This window comes from Phyllobates terribilis, unplaced genomic scaffold (genome assembly GCF_046119375.1).
Source record: "Phyllobates terribilis strain yellow unplaced genomic scaffold, ASM4611937v1 Scaffold_5__5_contigs__length_657084704, whole genome shotgun sequence".
NCBI lineage: Eukaryota > Metazoa > Chordata > Amphibia > Anura > Dendrobatidae > Phyllobates > Phyllobates terribilis.
The window spans coordinates 9,194,922-9,219,635 of record NW_027362765.1 but is presented as its reverse complement, the minus strand read 5'-3'; the positions used below and the strand labels follow the sequence as shown (position 1 = coordinate 9,219,635).

The 24,714-nt window shown below is 40.1% G+C and overlaps 1 protein-coding gene across 1 annotated transcript in view; it reads right to left on the bottom strand.

Annotated features, from left to right (window-relative positions):
- Positions 1–12,201: 12,201 nt before the first annotated feature.
- The window catches only part of LOC141271752 (uncharacterized), a 35,597-nt gene continuing 23,084 nt past the window's right edge, over positions 12,202–24,714 (bottom strand). Inside the window, exons 2-9 of the mRNA XM_073681856.1 lie at positions 22,310–22,406; positions 22,144–22,214; positions 21,385–21,534; positions 21,151–21,255; positions 20,944–21,067; positions 20,763–20,860; positions 20,474–20,564; positions 12,202–17,109 (exon numbers count right to left, since the gene is read on the bottom strand). Coding sequence (XP_073537957.1) covers positions 15,953–17,109; positions 20,474–20,564; positions 20,763–20,860; positions 20,944–21,067; positions 21,151–21,255; positions 21,385–21,462 — 1,653 coding nt within the window. The 5' untranslated portion in view covers positions 21,463–21,534; positions 22,144–22,214; positions 22,310–22,406 and the 3' untranslated portion in view covers positions 12,202–15,952. The remainder of the gene's footprint in view (positions 17,110–20,473; positions 20,565–20,762; positions 20,861–20,943; positions 21,068–21,150; positions 21,256–21,384; positions 21,535–22,143; positions 22,215–22,309; positions 22,407–24,714) is intronic.

The following is a 24,714-nucleotide window of genomic DNA, read 5'->3' as shown; positions in this document are numbered from 1 at the left end:
GATGAAATCCATCCAGTGGTTCTTGTGTAATCTTTATATTAATTTCTGAGATAATGATATGCTCGTGCACTGGGGCGGGCATTTGGGGAGGGGCTTTATCTTGGTGCTCTGCTTGTCTATTCATTTGTCTGCTTTCTGATAGGTCACTGTGTGTTCAGTGACCTGCCCCCTATTTTAAATAATGCATATGCAGTTGGGTATATCCAAGTCTGACATTTATATGCATCAAAATAGCGCCAACACCCGCACATGCGCAATAGCATCTCTCATTTGTCGATAGATTCTACTGCGCAAGTGCGCCTGGCAGCGCCGTATGGTTGGAGGAAAAAAAAGAATTGCCTGCAGCAATATGGTGCCCGCACATGCGCAGTATCACATACTAGACCTGTATGTGATAGCTATTACTGAGCAGGTGCGGGTGCCATTTTGCTGGGGGAAAAAATGTTTTCCTGCAGCAATATGGCACCGCTGGCCGCGCTTGCGCAGTAGCATCTATCAGGAAATGAGAGACGCTATTGCGCATGTGTGGGTGTAGGGGCCATTTTGATGCATATAAATGTCAGACTTTCATATACCCAATTGCATATGCATTATTTAAAAAAGGGGGCAGGTCACTGAACGCACAGTGACCTATCAGAAAGCAGACAAATGAATACACAAGCAGAGCACCAAGATAAAGCCCCTCCCCAAATGCCTGCCCCAGAGCACGAGCATATCATTATCTCAGAAATGAATATAAAGATTACAAAAGAACCACTGGATGGATTTCATCAACAAAGGTATCATGTCAATCAGTGTAATGTCGCCCACCTGACAGTGTATGTACTTTAGTTTGCACAATCCTGCTGACAGGTGCGCTTTAAGTGAGGCAGCTATACATAGAACTAATCGTAATATAAATACAGACGTATAAACCTGCTGCGAATCCATTGTGAGTATACAGTTATATGAAAAAGTTTGGGCACCCCTATTAATCTTAAGCTTAATGTTTTATAAAAATTGGTGTTTTTGCAACAGCTATTTCAGTTTGATATATGTAATAACTGTTGGACACAGTAATGTTTCTGCCTTGAAATGAGGTTTATTGTACTAACAGAAAATGTGCAATCTGCATTCAAACAAAATTTGACAGGTGCATAAGTATGGGCACCCTTATCATTTTCTTGTTTTAAATACTTCTACCTACTTTTTACTGACTCCTACGCACTTTTTTTGGTTTTGTAACCTCATTGAGCTTTGACCTTCATAGCCAGGTGTATGCAATCATGAGAAAAGCTACTTAAAGTGGCCACTTGCAAGTTGTTCTCCTGTTTGAATCTCCTCTGAAGAGTGGCATCATGGGCTCCTCAAAACAACTGTCAAATGATCTGAAAACAAAGATTATTCAACATAGTTGTTCAGGGGAAGGATACAAAAAGCTGTCTCAGAGTTTTAACCTGTCAGTTTCCACCGTGAGGAACATAGTAAGGAAATGGAAGAACACAGGGACAGTTCTTGTTAAGGCCAGAAGTGGCAGGCCAAGAAAAACATCAGAAAGGCAGAGAAGAAGAATGGTGAGATCAATCAAGGACAATCCTCAGACCACCTCCAGAGAGCTGCAGCATCAACTTGCTGCAGATGGTGTCACTGTGCATCAGTCAACTATACAACGCACTTTGCACAAGGAGAATCTGTATGGGAGAGTGATGCGAAAGAAGCCGTTTCTGCAAGCACGCCACAAACAGAGTCGGCTGAGGTATGCAAAAGCACATTTGGAGAAGCCAATTTCTTCTTGGAAGAAGGTCCTGTGGACTGATGAAACCAAGATTGAGTTGTTTGGTCATACAAAAAGGCGTTATGCATGGCGGCAAAAAAACACAGCATTCCAAGAAAAACACTGGCTACCCACAGTAAAATTTGGTGCAGGTTCCATCATGCTTTGGGGCTGTGTAGCCAATGCCGGCACTGGGAATCGTTAAAGTTGAGGGACGCATGGATTCCACTCAGTATCAGCAGATTCTTGACAATAATGTTCAAGAATCAGTGACAAAGTTGAAGTTACGCAGGGGATGGATCTTTCAGCAAGACAATGATCCAAAACACCGCTCCAAATCTACTCAGGCATTCATGCAGAGGAACAATTACAATGTTCTGGAATGGCCATCCCAGTCCCCAGACCTGAATATCATTGAACATCTGTGGGATCATTTGAAGAGGGCTGTCCATGCTCGGCAACCATCAAACTTAACTGAACTGGAATTGTTTTGTAAAGAGGAATGGTCAAAAATACCTTCATCCAGGATCCAGGAAATCATTAAAAGCTACAGGAAGCGACTAGAGGCTGTTATTTTTGCAAAAGGAGGATCTACTAAATATTAATGTCACTTTTCTGGTGAGATGCCCATACTTATGCACCTGTCAAATTTTGTTTGAATGCAGATTGCACATTTTTTGTTAGTACAATAAACCTCATTTCAAGGCAGAAAAATTACTGTATCCAACAGATATTACATATATCAAACTGAAATGGCTGCTGCAAAAACACCAATTTTTATAAAACATTAAGCTTAAGATTAATAGGGGTGCACAAACTTTTTCATATAACTGTATGAGATCTCATATTAGCTATGGAGAGATGATAAACCCTTATGTAAAATATGTGACTATATTATTGTACATTATCTTAAATAATTTCAATTTAAGCTAAATAAAATGCCAAATTTGGTATTGATTTATTATTTCTAATGCATGCTACTGTGACTGTGAACTAGCCTAAAGAGGAGCACAATTATGATAATATAGCACATTTTTATAAATTTTCTGTTTTTTTGCGTTTTGTAAGAATTCTTAGTGACGACATTTACTCACTATATGGCATCAAAATACACAAGACCGGTAATCTAACAATAGACTGCAATGAATACGAAACAGAGGTTTAGACAATGATTCAAAATTAGCGGGTTAAGAAAAAATTCCTATTAGAACAACATGTGTGGAAGCCGCACGCTAACAATCGCTGGGTATCTAAGGTAGAGACAAGTTGTCGTGTCAGCCATATGCTGGGAAGGAGAACAGATCATTCAGGGAGAGACAGACTTGTCACAGCGTGGATTTACGGGCCGTCTTTTCAGTAAACTTGTATACAGCCCCCATAAAGAACTGAGTTTTTCCGTATGTCAAGACCCGAGGCCGCAGTGTTTCAAGGCAGTTGGAGAGACTAATGGAGGCGCTAATCCTGAAAAATAAATATACCTGTACACTGGGCAGTGTGAGTGAGTGGCACCCCGCGGCCTACCCCGACGTGCGTTTCGGACACACGTCCTTCGTCAGGGGGTACCGTTCATATGAACTACCTCGCATATATATGTGATGATATAGGTGGTTCATATTTTTCACCAATTGATTCTTTGTGACTTTTTGTGGTTAGTTGTGGTATGCAACATTAGCTGTCCGGATGCATTTAACACATGAATGGCCAGAATCATTTAACACATGGTATTATTCCGATTATATGTATTTACATTGTCTGGCCACTCAGTTGTCATCTACACCGGACTGCTAGGTGACTTTCACCATATGTGACATTTATCTATTATCATTGTTTTTGAGGCATGTACCTGTTTTCTTATTCTAGTACTGTTCACTGTGCAGCATAATATGTATTCACTGTGATGCTATATGCTATTGTGTTTGGTCACTTCAGTGCGGCTTCCCTTCTGCATGTAGTGCCACTTTTTGTACCATAACACCAATAAAGGCTATTTATTTAATTCCTTTGTTTCATTGGACCTATCATTCGGTGGTTCTCCAGTTTTGCATGTGTTTTACCGAATGGTCTGCCATTCTTCGGTCCATATAGTAAGCACTCGGTACTGTGCAACTCGACAATTTGGGCGGGTTTAACTATGGTCTGTGACCTGTGCTACTATTTCCAGTTTCCTTTGTACCGGCTTCTATAAATGTGGAGCGCACCGCTGCAAGGCTTGTGAATACGCCCATGAATCTAAAACATTTATCCTCTTAGCGCCCGAGGCAATTTTCACCTTAATGACCAGGCAGAGTTTTTTAAATGTGAACAGCGTCACTTTATGTGGTAATAACTCTGGAACGCTTCAACTTATCCGTGATTCTGAGTTTTTCGTGACACATTTTACTTTATGTTAATGGTAAATTTAAGTCCATATTTTTTGCATTTATTTGTGAAAATATCCGAATTTTGGCAACAATTTTGAAAATGTTCAAACGTTCAATATTTATATCCTTAAACCAGTTAGTCCTGCTGTACTAAATAATTAATACATAACATTTCCCATATGTCTACTTTACATCTGCATCATTTTTCAAATGTCATTTCATTTTGTTGGGATGTTGGAAGGGTTAAAGGTTTAGCAGCAATTTCTAATATTTTCAAGAAATTTCCAAAACCTGTTTCTTTAAGGATCTATTTAGATATAAATGGACTTTGAGGTGCTTATTTATCTGAAACTCCCCAAAAGTGCCACCATTTTAAAAACTGCACCCCTCAAATGCTTCAAAATTGCGGTCAGGAAATTTTTTAACCCTTCAGGTGCTACACAGGAAGTAATGCAAAGTGGAATTAAAAAATATAAATTTAAATCTTGCCTCTAAAATGTTGCTTCAGCCCCACATTTTTCACTTTACAAAAGATAGCATGACAAAATGGACTCCAAAATTTGTTATCCAGTTTCTTCTAAATGAATTGATACCCCATATGTGGTCAGAAACCTCTATTTGGACAAATGGCCAGGTTCGGAAGGGAAGGAGCCCTATTTGAATTTTGGAACACAAATTTGGGTGAAATAAATTGTGGGCACTGTGTCGCATTTGCAGGGCCCCCAAAGCGCAGAAAATCCCCCCCACAAGTTACCCCATTTTGGAGACTACACAGCTGAAGGATTTTATCCAGGAGTATAATGAGAATTTTGAACCCACGGGTACTACACAGAATTTGATAACATTAGGCCATCTTATTGAAAATTTTCATTTTTTTCACAAAAATGTTATTTTAGTCCCAAATTTGTAATTTTCACAATGGATAATAGGAGAAAACGGACCCCATAATTTGTAACGCGATTTCTCCTGAACGCGATGATACCCTATATGGGGTAAAAAACGTCTGTTTGGGCACATGGCAGGGCTAGAACCGGTAAGCAAACTATTTGTCTGGAATAAATTGTGAATGCCAAGTTGCATTTGTAGAGCCCCCGACATGCGAAAACAACAGAAACCCCCCCACAAGAGACCCCTCAATGAATTCATCTAGGGGTGTACTGACCATTTTTAACCTGCAAGTGATTTATGAAACTTTACATTTAGATGTGAGAACAAAAAATAAAAATGTTTCCACTAAAATACTGTTTTAGCACCAAATTTATAATTTACATGAGGCGTAATGGGGGAAACTGGACCCTACAATTTCTCTCGAATGTGGCAGTACCCCATATGTGGTTGTACACTTCTATTTGCGCACACAGCAGGGATCGGATGGGAAGGAGTGCTACTTGGCTTTTAACCCCTTTCTGACATTGTCAGTAGTGTTGATCAAACATGTATTGTTAACCCTTTTGGCGAGCACGCTCGGGTGCTTGCCGAGTATTTGCGGCGTGCTCTGCATCTTTGTTAGTGGCGCCGCAGCTGCATGTGTCTCGGCTGTTAAACAGCTGTGACACATGCAGAGATTTCCGTTTGTTCGGCAATCCCTGCATGTGTCACAGCTGTTTATCAGCCGTGACACATGCAGCCGCGTGTGTAATAATAAGTCCCTGTGCCCTGAGCCTTATGGACCAGGTAAGTATTATTATGACATGGCGATCAGGCCCGCACACAGGCTGTGAGGGAGCGATCGCAGCCAGGTGTCAGCTGATTCTGCCTGCACCGCTCCCGGCACTTTAACCCCCTAAATGCTGTGATCGGTGCCCCTCTGCTCTTGGATCGGAGATCCTGCACCATCAGCGCAGGGTCCCAATAGTTGTCATGGTGACCAGCAAGTTAGTTTGATCATGCGCAGTGCATGATCAAAGTAACTTGTGTTTGCAGAGTTGACAGGTTATAATGTATAACAGTGATCCTGCACTGCTATATATTATAGCTGCGATCAGACTGCAGAAAGTGAAAGTCCCACAGTGGGACTAAGAAAAAAGTGAAAAAAGGTAAAAAAAAAAAAAAAAGTTGTAAAAATTATAAAAAAATATATACACACATATATATATATATATATATATTATATATATATATATATATATATATAGTACAGACCAAAAGTTTGGACACACCTTCTCATTTAAAGATTTTTCTGTATTTTCATGACTATGAAAATTGTATATTCACACTGAAGGCATCAAAACTATGAATTAACACATGTGGAATTATGTACTTAACAAAAAAGTGTGAAACAACTGAAAATATGTCTTATATTGTAGGTTCTTCAAAGTAGCCACCTTTTGCTTTGATGACTGCTTTGCACACTCTTGGCATTCTCTTGATGAGCTTCAAGAGGTAGTCACCGGAAATGGTTTTCACTTCACAGGTGTGCCCTGTCAGGTTTAATAAGTGGGATTTCTTGCCTTATAAATGGGGTTGTGACCATTAGTTGTGTTGTGCATAAGTCTGGTGGATACACAGCTGATAGTCCTACTGAATAGACTGTTAGAATTTGTATTATCGCAAGAAAAAAGCAGCTAAGTAAAGAAAAACGAGTGGCCATCATTACTTTAAGAAATGAAGGTCAGTCAGTCCGAAAAATTAGGCAAACTTTGAAAGTGTCCCCAAGTGCAGTTGCAAAAACCATCAAGCGCTACAAAGAAACTGGCTCACATGAGGACTGCCCCAGGAAAGGAAGACCAAGAGTCACCTCTGCTTCTGAGGATAAGTTTATCCGAGTCACCAGCCTCAGAAATCGCAGGTTAACAGCAGCTCAGATTAGAGACCAGGTCAATGCCACACAGAGTTCTAGCAGCAGACACAGCTCTTCAACAACTATTAAGAGGAGACTTTGTGCAGCAGGCCTTCATGGTAAAATAGCTGCTAGGAAACCACTGCTAAGGACAGGCAACAAGCAGAAGAGACTTGTTTGGGCTAAAGAACACAAGGAATGGACATTAGACCAGTGGAAATCTGTGCTTTGGTCTGATAAGTCCATATATGAGATCTTTGGTTCCAACTACCGTGTCTTTGTGCGACGCAGAAAAGGTGAACGGATGGACTCTACATGCCTGGTTCCCACCGTGAAGCATGGAGGAGGAGATGTGATGGTGTGGGGGTGCTTTGCTGGTGACACTGTTGGGGATTTATTCAAAATTGAAGGCATACTGAACCACCATGGCTACCACAGCATCTTGCAGCCACATGCTATTCCATCCAGTTTGCGTTTATTTGGACCATCATTTATTTTTCAACAGGACAATGACCCCAAACACACCTCCAGGCTGTGTAAGGGCTATTTGACCAAGAAGGAGAGTGATGGGGTGCTACGCCAGATGACCTGGCCTCCACAGTCACCAGACCTGAACCCAATCGAGATGGTTTGGGGTGAGATGGACCGCAGAGTGAAGGCAAAAGGGCCAACAAGTGCTAAGCATTTCTGGGAACTCCTTCAAGATTGTTGGAAGACCATTTCCGGTGACTACCTCTTGAAGCTCATCAAGAGAATGCCAAGAGTGTGCAAAGCAGTCATCAAAGCAATAGGTGGCTACTTTGAAGAACCTACAATATAAGACATATTTTCAGTTGTTTCACACTTTTTTGTTAAGTATATAATTCCACATATGTTAATTCATAGTTTTGATGCCTTCAGTGTGAATATACGATTTTCATAGTCATAAAAATACAGGAAAATCTTTAAATGAGAAGGTGTGTCCAAACTTTTGGTCTGTACTGTATATATATATATACACATATATATATATATATATATATATATATATATATATATATATATATATATATATATGTGTATATGTGTGATACATACACACTGTACCCATAAATATTATTATGAAAAACAAAAACAAAAGATAAAACAATAAAAGTACTCATATTTGGTATCGCCACGTCCAGAATGACCTGACCTATAAAACTGTCCCACTAGTTAATCCTTTTAGTAAACACGGTAAAAATAAAAAATAAAGCAAAAAACTATGCTTTATAATCATACCACCGACCAAAAAGTGGAATAAAACGCAAAGAAAAAGACGAATGTAAATAAAAATGGTACCGCTGAAAACTTCATCTTGTCCCACCAAAATCAAGCCACCAAACAGCTCCATCAGCTGAAAAATAAAAAAGTTATAGCGCTCAGAATAAAGTAATGCAAAAAAATTATTTTTTTTATAAAATAGCTTTTAATGTGTAAAAGCACCAAAACATTAAAAAAATATATATAAATGTAGTACCGCTGTAAACGTACTGACTCGAAGAATAAAGCTTCCTTATCAATTTTACCACACGTGGAACGGCAAAGAAAAACAAAAAAAAAACAATTCCTGAATTGTTGTTTTTTGTTTATTCTGCCTCCAAAAAGTCGGAATAGAAAGCGATCAAAAAATGTCACGTGCCCGAAAACGATACCAATAAAGACGTCAACTCGTTCCGCAAAAAACAAGACCTAACATGACTTTGTCGGCTAAAATATAGAAAAATTATAGCTATCAAAATATGGCGATTCAAAAACTAGTCTTTAAGCGTATTTTAGTCAGTGACAGCTGTCAATCATAAAAACCCGATATTAATCTGGTCTCGCTGAAATCGCACCGACCCGAAGAATAAAGTCTTCTAATCACTTATACCGCATGAGGAACAGCATAAAAAAATAAGATCAATTCTTCACCTGCTGATTAGTTTAATTCTGCCTCCCAAAGATCGCAGTAAGGCTCTGCTCACATTTATCCTGCGCTCTGCGTGGAGTGCTTACACCGGAGTTTCTGTGTAAATCTCTGAAATACGCGATTCAGACAGAACCCCTGCGGCCTGCGGAAGACTCCCTGTAATGAGGCAGATGGAGGCACCGTGGACGCCGTCCGGCCTGTGATCCCACGGTGTCACTCTTTTAATTAGATGTGCATAAAAATGCCAGTAGCCACAGTTTTGTGAACCTCTGAAAAAAAGGACACCGCTAAACAGAGGCCAGAGTAACTCTGCTGCTTCATTATAGTGAATGGATCCCTCGGGGTAGGATTAGGGTTGTGTTAGGGTTAGGATTATGGTTGTGTTAGGTTTGGAATTTTTTCAATAGTGAAGAAAAAAAAATGACGACGATATGGCGATTAGTGTTGAGTGTAAGTGCTCGCTACTTGAGTTTGGATCGGGTGTTTGGGTATGCTCTGAGTATCGCGGGTGCTCGGGTGACATGCTCGAGTCTCCGCCCCGCATGTTTCGTGGCTGCTATACAGCCAAAAATAACACGAGGGGATTGCTTGCCATACACGAGCAATCCCCACATGTTTTTTTTTTGGGTGTCTAACAACCGTGAAACATGAGAACAGGGACTCGAGCATGTCACTTGAGCACCTGTGATACATGGTGCATACCTGAGTACCCGATGCAAACTCAAGTAGCAAGCACTTGCGCTGAAGACTAATGACAACTTATTCAATATGATGACCTAATGTTATCAAAATTCTGTGTTGTACCTCTGGGTTCAAAACGTTCACTATACCCATTGATAAAATCCTTGAGGGGTGTAGTTTCCAAAATGGGGTCACTTGTGGGGGGTTTCCACTGTTTAGGCACATCAGGGGCTCTCCAAACACGACATGCCGTCCGCTCTTGATTCCAGACGATTTTGCGTTCATAAAGTCACACAGCGCTCCTTCTGTTCTGAACCCTGTCGTGTGTCCAAACAGTGCTTTTTCCCCACATTTGTGGTATTGGCGTACTCAGAAGAAATTGCACAAAAGTTTTTGGGGTCCATTTTCTCCTCTTCCCCTTGTGAAAATAAAAAATTTGGAGCTAAAAGATAACTTTTGTGGAAAAAGTTTGATTTGTTTATTTTCACGGCTCTACGTTACAAACTTCTGTGAAGCACCTGGGGGTTCAGCATGCTCACCACACATCTAGATAAGTTCCTTGAGCGGTCTAGTTTCCATAATGGTGCCACTTGTGGGGGTTTTCCACTATTTAGGCACATCAGGAGCTCCCCAAACGCAACAAGGAGTCCGCTAATTATTCAAGCAAATTTTACATTCAAAAAGTCAAATGTCGCTCCTTCCCTTCCGAGCCCTGCCGTGCGCCCAAAAAGTGGTTTCCCCCCACAAATGGAGTATCGATGTGCTCAGGAGAAATTGCACAAATTTTGTGGTCCATTTTTTCCTGTTACCCTTGCGAAAATAAAAAAAATTGGGTCAAAAGTATTTTCTGTCATAAAGGTTCCTCAAAGTCACGTCAAATGTGATGTGGTCCCTAAGAGAAAAGGTTTTGTAAATTATGTTGGAAAAATGAGAAATCGTTGGTCAACTTTTAACCCTTATAACCTTTTAACAAAAAAAAATGTTGGTTCAAAAATTGTGCTGATATAAAGTACACATGTGGGAAATGTTATTTATTAACTATTTTGTGTGACATGTCTCTGATTTAAGGGCATGAAAATTCAAATTTCTGATTTTTTCACAAAGTAATTGAAGTCATATCGAATAAATTTTAACACTATCATGAAGTACAATATGTCATGAAAAAACAATCTCATAATCAGTGAGATCCGTTGAAGCGTTCCAGAGTAATTACATAATAAAGTGACAGCGGTCAGAATTGTAAAAATTGGCCTGGTCATTAACGAGCAAACCACGTTCGGGGGTAAAGGTGTTAACACAACAAAAATTGAACAGAGCAAATAATATATATCACATCAAAGGAAAGAATCAAAGTATCAGACAATTGTCTAGTACCAATAAGATGGTGACATATCTATGCTAGGATATGAATGGCAGACCATTTGGGAATAATCAGAAACACCAAACATGAGTTCGGTCATAAACCTTTATTTCACAAGCAATTGGTTACATGGTGGCACTGCAGAAGCGGGAGACCACACTACATAAAATACAGTGATTGTATAATACACAAACAGTTATATATATATACAGTAGGTGATATCCATAAGTCTATTGATCCTATTCTGAACATTATTGGAGAGTTTGGTGAATGGTCAGGCCTGTCCATTAATTGGGATAAGTCAGTTATTCTACCATTTGATGATATCCCTAATTCGAGCATATTAGAACATACACAAATACAAACGGTTGAGAAATTCTAATACCGAGTATAAGTATAACAAAAAGAACTCCGGATTACATTGTACTGAATCTATATCTTCTTCTGAAAAAGTTTAACCCCTTTCCAAACTTGTGTTTAATAGTACGCACAAGGTAGTGACCCCCGGTTCAGCACAGGCTCCGGCCTTGAGCCCGCACTGAACCAGGCACATGTCAGCTGATTTATACAGCTGACGTGCCTGACGTGCCCACAACAGCCGCGGGTAGAATCACTTTTTATCCGCGGCTGTCAACTAGTTAAATGCCGCTGTCAATCTCAGACACCGGCATTTAACTCGCACTTCCGGGAAGCGCGTTGTTAGCGCTGCCCATCGGTGACCCCGTCACATTATTGCGGATCACCGATGGGTTGGCATGAAAACCCAGGATCTTCAGGAGACCCCTGTGGTTGTCATTTCTAGATTGCTATGAGCGCCGCCCAGTGGTCGGTGCTCATAGCAAGAGAGCATTTCTGCTGCATACAGGGGATCTGCTCGTCCTCTGTATGCAGCAGAGCCAATCAGGCAAGTGCTGCTTCTAGTCTCCCATGGAGACTATTGAAGGAAGCAAAAAGTGTAAAAAAAATGTTTTTAAAAATATTGAAAAAATATATAAAAGTTTAAATCTACCCCCTTTCGTCCCATTCAAAATAAAATAATAAAAAAAAAACCACACACATATTTGGTTACACTGTGTTCAGAATCGCCTGATCTATCAATATAAAAAAATAATTAATCCGATCGGTAAACGGCGTAACGAGAAAAAAATTCTAAACGACAGAATTACGTTTTTTTGGTCGCCGCAACATTGCAATAAAATGCAATAACGGGCGATCAAAACATCGGATCTACCCCAAAATAGTATCAATAAAAACCATCAGTTCAGCACGCAAAAACTAAGCCATCACCCGGTCCCAGATCCCAAAAAATGGAGACGCTACGGGTCTCGGAAAATGGTGCCTTTTTTTTTTTATTATTTATTTATTTTTAGCAAACTTTGGATTTTTTTCACCACTTAAATAAAAAAGAACCTGTAAATGTTTGGTGTCTACGAACTAGTAATGACCTGGAGAATAATAATGGCAGGTCAGTTTTAGCATTCAGTGAACGTGGTAAAAAAAAGAAAAACAACTGTGGAATTGCACTTTTTTTGCAATTTCACCACACTTGGAATTTTTTTTTCCCGTTTACCAGTACACGATATGGTAAAACCAATGGCGTTATTCAAAAGTACAACTCGTCCCCCCAAAAAAAGCCCTCACATGACCATATTGTCCGAAACATAAAAAAGTTATGGCTCTGGGAACAAGGTGGGCAAAAAACAAAAATGCAAAAACAGAAAATCCCAAGGTCATTAAGGGGTTAAAGAGAAAATCAATGCGTAGTGGAGATTACCATTATCGGCTGTAGGAAGAGGGAACTTATTAAAAATGATATTGATGCCCCAACTCTTATACATTCTGCATAATGCCCCTATTTGGATCCATAATTCCCATTTTCAGAAAATTCATAGCAAGTTTCGTTCTCTTATATGGAAAAAGAAATCGTCTAGGATAAAATGTGAATATCTACAAAGTGACAAGGAATCTGGTGGATTGGCGATTCCTAATGCACTAATATATTATATTGCAACATTTGGGTGGGTGGCAAAGCGCTGCAAACCCAAATAGTATTAAGGGGTTAATTACATCAGGACACCGTGGAATATTCCTATTCATATAGTGGAACTGAATGACCTCGCACACAAGAAATCAATATACCCTACACTTGCTCTACTCTACAAGGTCTGGGATAGGGGTAAAGATATAATGGAAATAGGAGACTGCAATGAATATACACCTATATGGTTTAATAATAAATATGCAGAGTTCTATAAATTAGAGGGATTTCGAAGTTGGGTGGATAAAGGAATATATACGATATAAAACATATTGTGTGAAGGGATACGATACTTAAGTCCTTTGATGAATTAAAGAGGGAATTTGGGTTGACAAATAAACAATTCTATGAATATCTACAGTCATGGCCAAAAGTATTGAGAATGAGACAAATAGTAATTTTTCCAAAGTTTACTGTTCATTTTTTTGTAATGGCAATTTGCATATACTCCTGAATGTCAAAGAGTGATCAGCTTAACAGCAATTACTGTACTTGCAAAGTCAATATTTGCCCAGAAAATGAACTTTAACCCCCAAAACACATTTCAACATCATTGCAGTCCTGCCTTAAAAGGAGCAGCTAACATCGTTTTAGTGATTGATCCATTAACACAGGTGTGGGTGTTGATGAGGACAGGGCTGGCGATCAATCAGTCATGATTAAGTAAGAATGACATCACTGGACACTTTAAAAGGAGGCTGGTTCTTGGTATCATTGTTTATCTTCAGTTAACCATGGTTATCTCTAAAGAAACACGTGCAGCCATCATTGCACTGCACAAAAATGGCCTAACAGGGAAGAGTATCGCAGCTACAAAGATTGCACCTCAGTCAACAATCTATCGCATCATCAAGAACTTCAAGGAGAGAGCTTCCATTGTTGTCAAAAAGGCTCCAGGGTGCCCAAGAAAGACCAGCAAGCGCCAGGACCGTATCTTAAAACTGTTTCAGCTGCGGGATCGGACTACCAGCAGTGCCGAGCTTGCTCAGGAATGGCAGCAGGCTGGTGTGAGTGCTTATGCACGCACTGTGAGGCGGAGACTCTTTGAGCAAGGGCTGGTTTCAAGGAGGGCAGCAAAGAAGCCACTTCTCTCCAGAAAAAACATCAGGGACCGACTGATATTCTGCAAAAGGTACAGGGAATGGACTGCTGAGGACTGGGGCAAAGTCATTTTCTCTGATGAATTGTTTGGGACATCTGGAAAACAGCTTATTCGGAGAAGAAGAGGTGAGCGCTACCACCAGTCTTGTCTCATGCCAACTGTAAAGCATCCTGAAACCATTCATGTGTGGGGTTGCTTCTCAGCTAAGGGAATCGGCTCACTCACAGTCTTGCCTAAAAACACAGCCATGAATAAAGAATGGTACCAGAATGTCCTCCAAGAGCAACTTCTCCCAACCGTCCAAGAGCAGTTTGGCGCCCAACAATGCCTTTTCCAGCATGATGGAGCACCTTGCCATAAAGCATAGGTGATAACTAAATGGCTCATGGAACAAAACATAGAGATTTTGGGTCCATGGCCTGGAAACTCCCCAGATCTTAATCCCATTGAGAACTTGTGGTCAATCATCAAGAGACGGGTGGACAAACAAAAACCAACAAATTCTGGCAAAATGCAAGCATTGATTATGCAAGAATGGACTGCTATCAGTCAGGATTTGGTCCAAAAGTTGATTGAGAGCATGCCAGGGAGAATTACAGAGGTCTTGAAGAAGAAGGGGCAACACTGCAAATATTGACTTGCTGCATTAACTCATTCTAACTGTCAATATAACCTATTGGTACTCATAATATGATTGCAATTATATTTCTGTATGTGATATAAACATCAGACAAACACTAATAAAAACCAGAGGCCAGCAGATCATGTGAAAATATAATTTTGGTGTCATTCTCAAAACTTTTGGCCATGACTGTACAGTTTCGGCATTCATTTAATGCACAATCAAGATGGACTCCCTTTTGGGTAGAAAATAATACTTTTGTTAAGTTGGTATTAGAGAAGGGAAATACTAAGGGTCGTATTTCTGATATTTACTGAATCCTTCTTGATAATTATTTAAAAATATTTCCTTCTCCAGCTAGACAAAAATGGATGGAGATATAGGTCCAATTTCTGAGGATCAATGGAGAGAGGTATTAGAACTGGTTCCCCAATTATCTTTACATGAGGCGCCGAGATTTTCCCAGATCATATTAATACATAGGAAATATAAGACGCCTAGATTCCTATGTAACATAGGATACCGGACTGCTGCTGAATGTCCAAGATGTAACATGGATGCTGCGGGCCTATTACATACGCTATGGGAATGCCGGGAGTTAGGTAAATACTGGAAAGGAGTTCTGTCTATTATAAAGAGGGCATATAAAATAGATATTCAACCAGACCCAAAAAATGCCTATTAGGTATATTAGAGGATGATATGGAATTTAACCCAATTTCAATAGGGATCTCACGTATTTTATTTCAAGCTAGGAAACATATTGCATCCAAATGGATTAACCCCTCGCCTCCAGAAATTAGTGAACTCAAAAATAGGATAAATAAATATTATCAGATTAGAAAAAGGGGTATATAAAAAACAAAACTGAATTAATAAATTTGAGAAAATATAGGGCTTATGGTTGGATACACCTGGAATGCCATCAAGGGGGTTATTGTTGGAGAGACAATTTGACTTATGGGGGAGGGGGGTATTGGCGAGGTCTAATGTTTCATTGTAATGTGTATTGAAATTCCTTAACATGTGGTATGGGTAATATAGCACACCTATATGTGTATAGGATTATAATGTTTATTACAATATTATGGTTATATAAGAGATTTCAAGAATGTGGAATGTTAATTGTAAGATATAGTAACTGCAAGTTATTAGACGGTAATGGGCAAGCTGAAAGCATATATAGGAGAGATGCATGTATGTCATCCCTATGGTATGTTATTTTTTTATTGTATGTACTAGTTTCTTGTTTTGTAAAAAAAAAAACTAATGAAGAAAATTTCAATAAAAATATATTGGATTAAAAAAAAGATTAGAAAAAAGGCTTCTACCCTGTGTGAGTTCTCTGGTGCTTAACCAAAGCTGATTTCTGGTTAAAACATTTCCCACATTCTAAACAGGAAAAAGGCTTATCCCCTGTGTGAGTTCTCTGGTGGCTATCAAGAATTATTTTACAATTAAAACATTTCCCACATTCTGAACAGGAAAAGGGCTTCTCCCCTGTGTGGGTTCTCTGGTGGTCATCAAGATGCGCTTTCTGGTTAAAATATTTCTCACATTCTGAGCAACAAAAAGGCTTCTCCCCTGTGTGGGTTCTCTGGTGGTTATCAAGATGCGCTTTCTGGTTAAAACATTTCCCACATTCTGAACATGAAAAAGTCTTCTCCCCTGTGTGAATTCTCTGGTGCTTAATCAAACATGATTTATGGTGAAAACATTTCCCACATTCTGAACAGGAAAAGGGCTTCTCCCGTGTGTGGATTCTATGGTGTATAATCAAACCTGATTTCTGGTTAAAACATTTCCCACATTCTGAACAGGAAAAGGGCTTCTCCCTTGTGTGAATTCTCTGGTGCTTAATCAAACATGATTTATGGTTAAAACATTTCCCACATTCTGAACAGGAAAAGGGCTTCTCCCGTGTGTGGATTCTCTGGTGTATAATCAAACCTGATTTCTGGTTAAAACATTTCCCACATTCTGAACATGAAAAAGGCTTCTCCCCTGTGTGGGTTCTTTGGTGGATATCAAGATTCGCTTTCCGGTTAAAACATTTTCCACATTCTGAACATGAAAAAGGCTTCTCCCCTGTGTGAGTTCTCTGGTGATTAAAGAAAACTGATTTCTGATTAAAATATTTTCCACATTTGGACCTAAAAAATCTATTGTCCGCTGTGTGTATTTTTTGATGTTTAAGAATAGACTTTCCGAGGGTAAAACTATTTCCATTTTCTGAATGTGAAAATGGCTTCTTTGCTTTAGGAGCAGTTAGTTTTTTAATGCTTATTTTATTTTGATTTTCCTTAGCAGTCGGCAATGAATCAGAAAACAGGACCTGTTTCTTAGGATCAGATGACAGATCTTTGCTGTGAAGGGATGATGGTATATCTGGAGTAATGGCATTCACTTCAGTTGTATCCTGTGGGTTCTCAAGATCGTCAGATTTAAAAATCTCCTGTTCATCTGATCTCCTGGTACAGTCATCTGCCAAGAAAAAAAAACCAATTAATTTTGATTAAAATATCCTTGAAATTTATATTTTTGAACATTTCTATTTAAAATGTCTAAACAAACACATCCCTGGGCTACATGCTAATCCAGGAAAATGAAGAGATGTATGCTCAAGTTTAAAAATCAATTTTATTAGACACAAATCGGAAAAATAGAGGAATACTTTAAATATTTTAAATTTTCCTCTATTTTTTAGATTTGTGTCTAATTCAATAGATTTTTAAACTTGAGCATATATTTCTTCATTTTCCTGGACTAGCATGTAGGCCAGGGATGTGTTTGTTTAGATTGATTTAGAAGTGGTATGCAATCTTTATTTATTTTTCTATGGGATTCTTGTGTTAATTGTACTTAAAATGTCTGTAGAAATGGCAAGTTATTGACAGAATGACAGTTCACAGTCTAATAGAAAACCTCATAGGATGAACCAGTAGCGCATGGTGTCCAACTGTTCATTCTGCCTCCAAATATGGAATAAGAAGCCATCAAAAAATGTTATGTAGAAAAATGATACCAATAAACACTTCTACTCATCTCACAAAAAACAAGTCCCCACTCAGGTCCATCATCTGTCAATGGAAAACCAGAGGTTTCCACATTATTAGTGGCTCAAAGGCTCTTGAGAATCAACATGGCTTCCATAAACCAATCCAGCAATATCCGCTCTACCAAAGTCAAATCTCCCCCTCACTTCTGAGCCTTGCAGTGCGCCCAAACCACACTCAGCATCCATGTATTTGACATCACTATAGTGAGAAGAACCCACTTAATTTATGGTGTGTGTCTCCTGGGGCACAATCTGGACACTGTGTGTTGGGTAATAAAATAACATATTTGCAATTTTCACCCTCCATCATCCACTGCGTGCTAATTTTTGGAAAGTGCCTGTGAAGTCATAATAGTCACTACTCCTATAGATTAATTCACTGAGGGTTATAATTTCCAAAATGGAGTCACTTTATGGGGATTTCTACTGTTCTGGTTTTCTACCATTTTGTGATATTAGGGCTTCTGCAAAAGGTGTGTCCCATCTCCTCTGGGACGTCTACTTCTCCTCCTGCTTCGACTTGTGTGACGTCTGCTTCTGTCACCAGGAGCCGCCTTATTCATCCTGCAGGCGGCGCTGGTGATGGAGGAGACGTCAGAACCAGAAGCTCTGCGAGACACAGGCTCTGTCCAGCCACTAAGATTAGGATTGCTGGGACCTGTAGTACCATCCAGTCTGGCAGTATGGGTGTGTGTGCTGTCCAGATGAAGTAATCTGCTCCCTGCTTCAGCCATTTGGAAAGCACCACACCCTACTAAAGCTGGAAGCATATTGCCGGAGCAGCCAGATACAGCCTTGTTCTCCTCTGGTTCAGTCCTCTGTGCTCAGCTCCCGGCTTGTGTATCTGTTTCCTGTTGTGACCCCGGCCCGTTTACTGACTACTCTTGGGTCCTCTGATTTTGTATTTTCTCTGCCCTCCTGGTTCTGACCCGGCTACCTGACTATTCTTATTCCCATCTCACTCCACAGAACAGCAGGTAACACCGTGGCCCAAGCCTAGGGGTCTCTGTGTAACGCCAGATCCATGTAGAGGGGGTTAAAGGGTGATGAGCAAAGTAATTTTTGAAATCTATAAACGAGGTCGATAAGGCAAGTCTGTTCGTGGTGGCCATCTTTTGAGCTTCCAGGTGACCATAAACAGCGCCCCCAATAGATTGTGTCTGTAAACAGCAAGATCTGCATTAGAATAGGTAAATGGCGCTCCTCCCCTTCTTAACTTCCCATGTGCCCAGACAGTAGTGTACAACCGTATATAGGATATTGTCAGATTCAAAAGAAGTTGGAAAATAATTTGTAAGGTCCATTTGTTTCCTATTATCCTTTGTGAAGAATTTCAAAGTTATCACCATATAAAGTGACACACGTCAGATTTGAAAAATGGGTCCAGATAGGAACACAAAACTGGCTGCAGGAAGGGGTTATGTCAGAGGATTACTGAAGTCAAAAACTGTGACTATAGACAATAAAACATCTACTGAAATGATCAAACTCAACAGTCTTCATCAGTAATAAATGAGTAACTAGTGGTGAAACCTCTCTGGGGTAATTAGAGTATGGGGCTCGGTGGCTCTTGGCAATCTAAACTATCGTAAGGGACAATATTTTCTGTCAGATGAGTGTCAAGAAGAAATATTAGACATTTAAAGTGAACTTTTTTTTTATAATAGTGCAGAGCTGAGGTGTCTTAAATTTAGATCTCGGACATTTGGAAGACGTAATGGAGACCTTTCTGAAAGACTACCAGGGAGTTACAGAGTCACATAAGTGAGGCAGATCCCACCACAATGAAACTATCATACAGAATGAACTTGTAAAAAAAGAAAGAATATAAAAACATGTAACATCCCCAACAACAACGTATGTATGAAGGGAGAAATCCAACACTAAACTGGAGTTGCACTCATTTATGGTGGACCATTGGAGCAACTATGAGTCCTGACCAGGAGAGTAGAGAAAGTATTAGTGCCCCCATTTCAGGAGAGATTGTGCAGTAATCTGAATTTCTTAGGATGAAAACATAATGGAATTTATGACGTTGAGTGAATCCATGAAACCAGGGCTGGAGCCAACACATCTCCTGCAGGCGTGAATAAATGTATATTACAGCCATCAGCCACGCACAGCTTAGAGATATATCATGGCACAGGTGTAATGTTTTCTGTATAGTTTATCACTATCCTGTTTGAAGTTAGTTGGTTTTAAAAGAAATAGAAAAGTATAAAAGGAAACTCTGCTGCTATTGTACAGAAATTCACACTTGGCCCTCACTGCACATTTAATGTTGTAGATCATAAAAGTGAAGTTTGGCCAGAAAGACTGGACCTGGTCTTGTAGGGACCATATGAGCACATTCAGCAGCACAGAAGGGAGAGAAGGTGGATTCATCCAATAAGATATCAGGATTCTAGGAAGCCAACACCATCATTACCCTCCGCTTTCTCTTACAGGCCCATCATAATATTTTTCTTCAAGTGATTTTCTCACTTGTCAGCACATTCTACTTACGCTGTCTTTTGGCTTTGTAGTTTACAGATCTGGGCAGGTAACGGTCAGCGTCTCCTAATCCCAGGGAGTTGGTGGATCCTCCAGGTTGTAAGTTCCATAGAAAAGGGCTTTCATAATTTCCCAAAGTAATTTGAACATTTTCAGACGGAAGAGAATGTTGTGGTCTAGAGGCAAAATGGTGATCACACGATTGTGATACGGCCGGACTACACAACCGATAAAGCAGCCACAGCCGGAGACTGAGAAGAATCTGTGGCTTCTTTGCATTTAGTGGTTACTACTCACCTGGGTAGTCATATGTAGGAATCTCCTCTTTACACCACTCATCACCCCTCACATATGCCTCTGTAGTATTAATATGGGTCAGATCTTCACCCTGAAACAAATATTGTAAAAGTCACAGAGAGATGGAGAAGTCACATCTATGATCAGCTCTAATCCTGTCATCTCCACCGTTCTCATTACACAAGTATAAAACATATAATACTGGTGGATAAAACAAGACCGAACACAAGACCATCACAGCCGTCTACACATCATAGGGGAAATCTCATGACACCTTCTCTCAATCTACCTGATGATCCGGAGGAACATTGGGATCTTCTTGTTTACAGCCCTGTGGAAGAAGAGGACGGGGACATCTGTCTGGTGTTGTCCTCTTACCGGATAGATCTGGAGGAAACACACACAGGGACTAAATTCATTCTTTACATACAGATAATTATAGGTAGTGTGTATTTAGTCCTGTCCATTACCTGGTGATGTGAGGGGCTGGGGAACCTCCATCATGATGTCCTTGTACAGATCCTTGTGTCCTTCTAAATACTCCCACTCCTCCATGGAGAAATAGACGACGAAATCCTGACACCTTATAGGAACCTGACACATACAATGATACCGTTATCTCCCCGATCCCTTAATAGTGTTACTGTATAATGTCCCAGCATTCCCAGCAGTGTCACCTCTCCAGTCAGCAGCTCAATCATCTTGTAGGTGAGTTCTAGGATCTTCTGGTCCTTGATGTCCTCATGTATCAGGGGGTGAGGTGGAGGCCCCGTGATTAATCTCTGGTTATGGAGAGACACATTAATAAATCTCACTCCAGACATTTCCAGAGTCCTCACCTCTCCAGTTCTGTCCATCAGTTATTCCCATAGATAAGAATGATGTAATGTGACGTCATCAGAATCTCTCACCTCTCCAGTAAGCCGGAAGAGGATCTCTAGGGTGAGGTGTAATATCCTCTCCGCCACCTTGTCTCTGTCCATATCCATCTTTGATGGGTAAATCAGGAAAATTCTCTTATATAGAAGATCTTCACTGAGAGGATCTGATATTGTAGAGACCTGAATGAGAAGATGATGAGCCGATGTAACATCATAAAAATCCTGTGTAATAATACAATTACTGGAGATAATAAGGGGAAACATATAAGGAGATTTATTATTTTACAGTATCTAATTTTTTCCTTTACATCTAGTAATAAAACCTATATATTTTAGGACACAGATAACAAGCAGTTTCTTCCTTGGAGTCTGCAGCTGAATACGTTTCTCATAGACTCATCTTCCATAAAGCTAATTCTCACCTAATTCTCTGACACTAGAATTGACATTGAGAATAACCTCGGCACTCAATGGTTCTTATAGAAAATTTTTTTTTTAATGCAGTCCAAAAACAAAAGTAAATGTTTCGGTCGATCTGACCTTAATCAAGAACTATTGGAAATAGCACAAAGAACAAAACAATAAATAAAAGAATAATAATAAATAATAAAATAAAAAAGCATATACAAATGGATCATTGTGCAATAACATGATAATATCTCTTGTTTAACCTGAACAATAAACATGCTGTCAAACAGTGCATAATATTTCATCAAACCCCATTAATGCGGATACAACATCATAGTATAGAGCAAGTATATATACAAATTGAAGAGAGGTGACACCTACTAGACTGCTGGATGATATTCAAAGGTAGGAATTCAAAAGTGTGGAGATATGGTGACACTGGTTGCTTGGTGCTGCAGAAAAGAGCAGAGAGTGGCAGACTCAGAGTTATCAGCTGAGAGGGACTGTGGAGGCCGAGATACCCAGAATAGAGCTGGACGTAGCATACCTGTGACCCCTAGTTCCGGGTTATAAGGTGGTGCTGCACGTAGTGGCTTAGAGGAACGCGGTGTCCACCGCTAGTTCCTGGTACTGTGTGCGTTGTCCTGCAAAAAGCAAACATGGCATCTAAGAAGGCGTGACAGAGTTAGGCTGAATGCCCCTCTTTCCCCAAGTACTCGATAGTATGGGGCTGTCTAGTTCCTACAATACTGAAATGCCTAATAATGGTGTCTGGGCCTGCAATGTACGAAAGTCTATTAGGCCGGGCCAGAGGTAGTGTCCAATAAGTTACCTTTTAACGCCCCATAAACATTAGACTAAAGTTGCATGGAAGCACTGATTTTGGGGGTTTTGGTTGACTATATAATGTATTTGGGGGCCTCCCGACAGTACCAGTCAGTCATACAAACCACAGGAAAGCTGGAATATTTGTGTATATGGGGGAGTCTGGAGAGATAGCCGTCTGCCAAATGACCGATCAGTCAACACTTATCTCATGTGTATGGGGACGTTACTATTGCACAGGCAGTGATAATACACGGCACTACAGTAGTACAGTGCATCACCGGAGCGATCAGAGGCTTGTATGTTGTATGATCGCACTAATGAGAGTGGTTTAAAAACGTTTATAAAAAAAAGGTTTAAAAAAAAGTTTTAGGCTGCGTTCACACATTGCGTATTTTCGCACGCTTTTTTGCGCGCGCTTTTTCAAAATACGCAATGTGCCTTGTGTCTGCCAGCAAACTGAATGGGAAATTCACTTTGCCGTTCAGACATTGTGTGTTTTTACGCAGTGCATAATCGCAGTTGCGTAAAGAATTGACATGTCAATTCTTTACGCAGCTGCCTCCTGCGCTTTCTCCTATTGTGCCCGTTATAAGCGATGGAATTACGCAGCGGTGTTCACACACTGCGTAATTCCATAGCTTTTTGATGGAGGCGCAGGAGAAACTATGGATACTCACCTATCCGATGGATGGGAGAGCCGTACGGTCCCGCCGCTGCCAGCATCTTCAGTGAAGCGATGACAAGCCGGCGTCGGCTCCGGTCCCGCCGCTTGCAGCTTCCTGCCATAAAGCGATCACAAGCCGGTCAGCTGACCGGCTTGTGATCGCTTTACGGCAGGAAGCTGCAAGCGGCGGGACCGGTGCGAACGCCGGCTTGTCATCGCTTCACTGAAGATGCTGGCAGCGGCGGGACCGGACGCCTCTCCCATCCATCGGATAGGTGAGTATCCATAGTTTTAAAGCAGTGTATGTACTGCAGCCAGAAGCTGTCTGTACATACACTGCTAGGGGGACACTCACAGGACACACAGACACAGACATTACATTACATTACATTACATACAGACACATACATTACATTACATACAGGTGTAATCCTCCATCCTGACACTTCATTTCTCCTGCATCCTCCGTATAAAAAACGCAGGAAAAAAAGCAGTGTGTGAATGGAGGTGCTTTTTTTACCTGCGTAAAAAAACGCAGGTAAAAAAAACAGGAAATACGCACGCGTAAAAATACGCAGGAAAAAAAGCAATGTGTGAACGCAGCCTTAAAGTGAAAATATCACAGTTTTAGCAAAATAAATATTCGTCACTATAGGGAAAACATGCATATAATGGTAAAATGGAGAGGGAGGTCAGCTCACTGTTTATTCAATGCACTTTGTCTGACGATCACCGCATGGAGCCGCCCTGGTCAGGGACATTTCAAGGTTCAAGTAGAGAAAGGAGGAGAGATGGATTCTCCAGCATTGTCTATATTGTTAAAATCTCACATTTATTGTGAATTCATAAAAACTGTTGTGATGGCATACCACCAAGTGCCCATATACCAAACCAATGCTTATTCCTGATTTACAACATGTGAGTCTCTGTGATACTTTTATATCCTTCCCTTTCCTGGGTGTCCATTGATTACTGAGCACTTCTCAGACAATTTAACCCTGTATTGTATGGAAGAAAAAGAGAATACACAAATACAACTCATGCATGAGACATTCAATAAAATCACTGGAAATCAAAGACAAATACAATTAATTGTACTGTGATATTAATCCTGTCTGATGTTCATTCCCTGTGGGGCTCTAGTTTGTAAATTAAATATCCAATATGACTTTCTATTTAAGATTTTTCTTTTCATATCTCCACCTCTTAATGGTTTATAATCCTTTTCTATTCCTAATATCTGAAGGGTCTGACATCCCCTTTATGTTTTTGTGAAAAGTGTCTTGAAACCACAGACAGGTTTAATGCTGTGGGATTGATTGCGTCAGATAAATGTCTTCTAATACATGTTTATATCGGATCTGACGTCCATCCCACTTATTGCAGTTAACTCTCTATACATTCTATTAAATAGATGACCCCTATAGTGTTACAATTGATGAAATTGTGTATTGCAAATT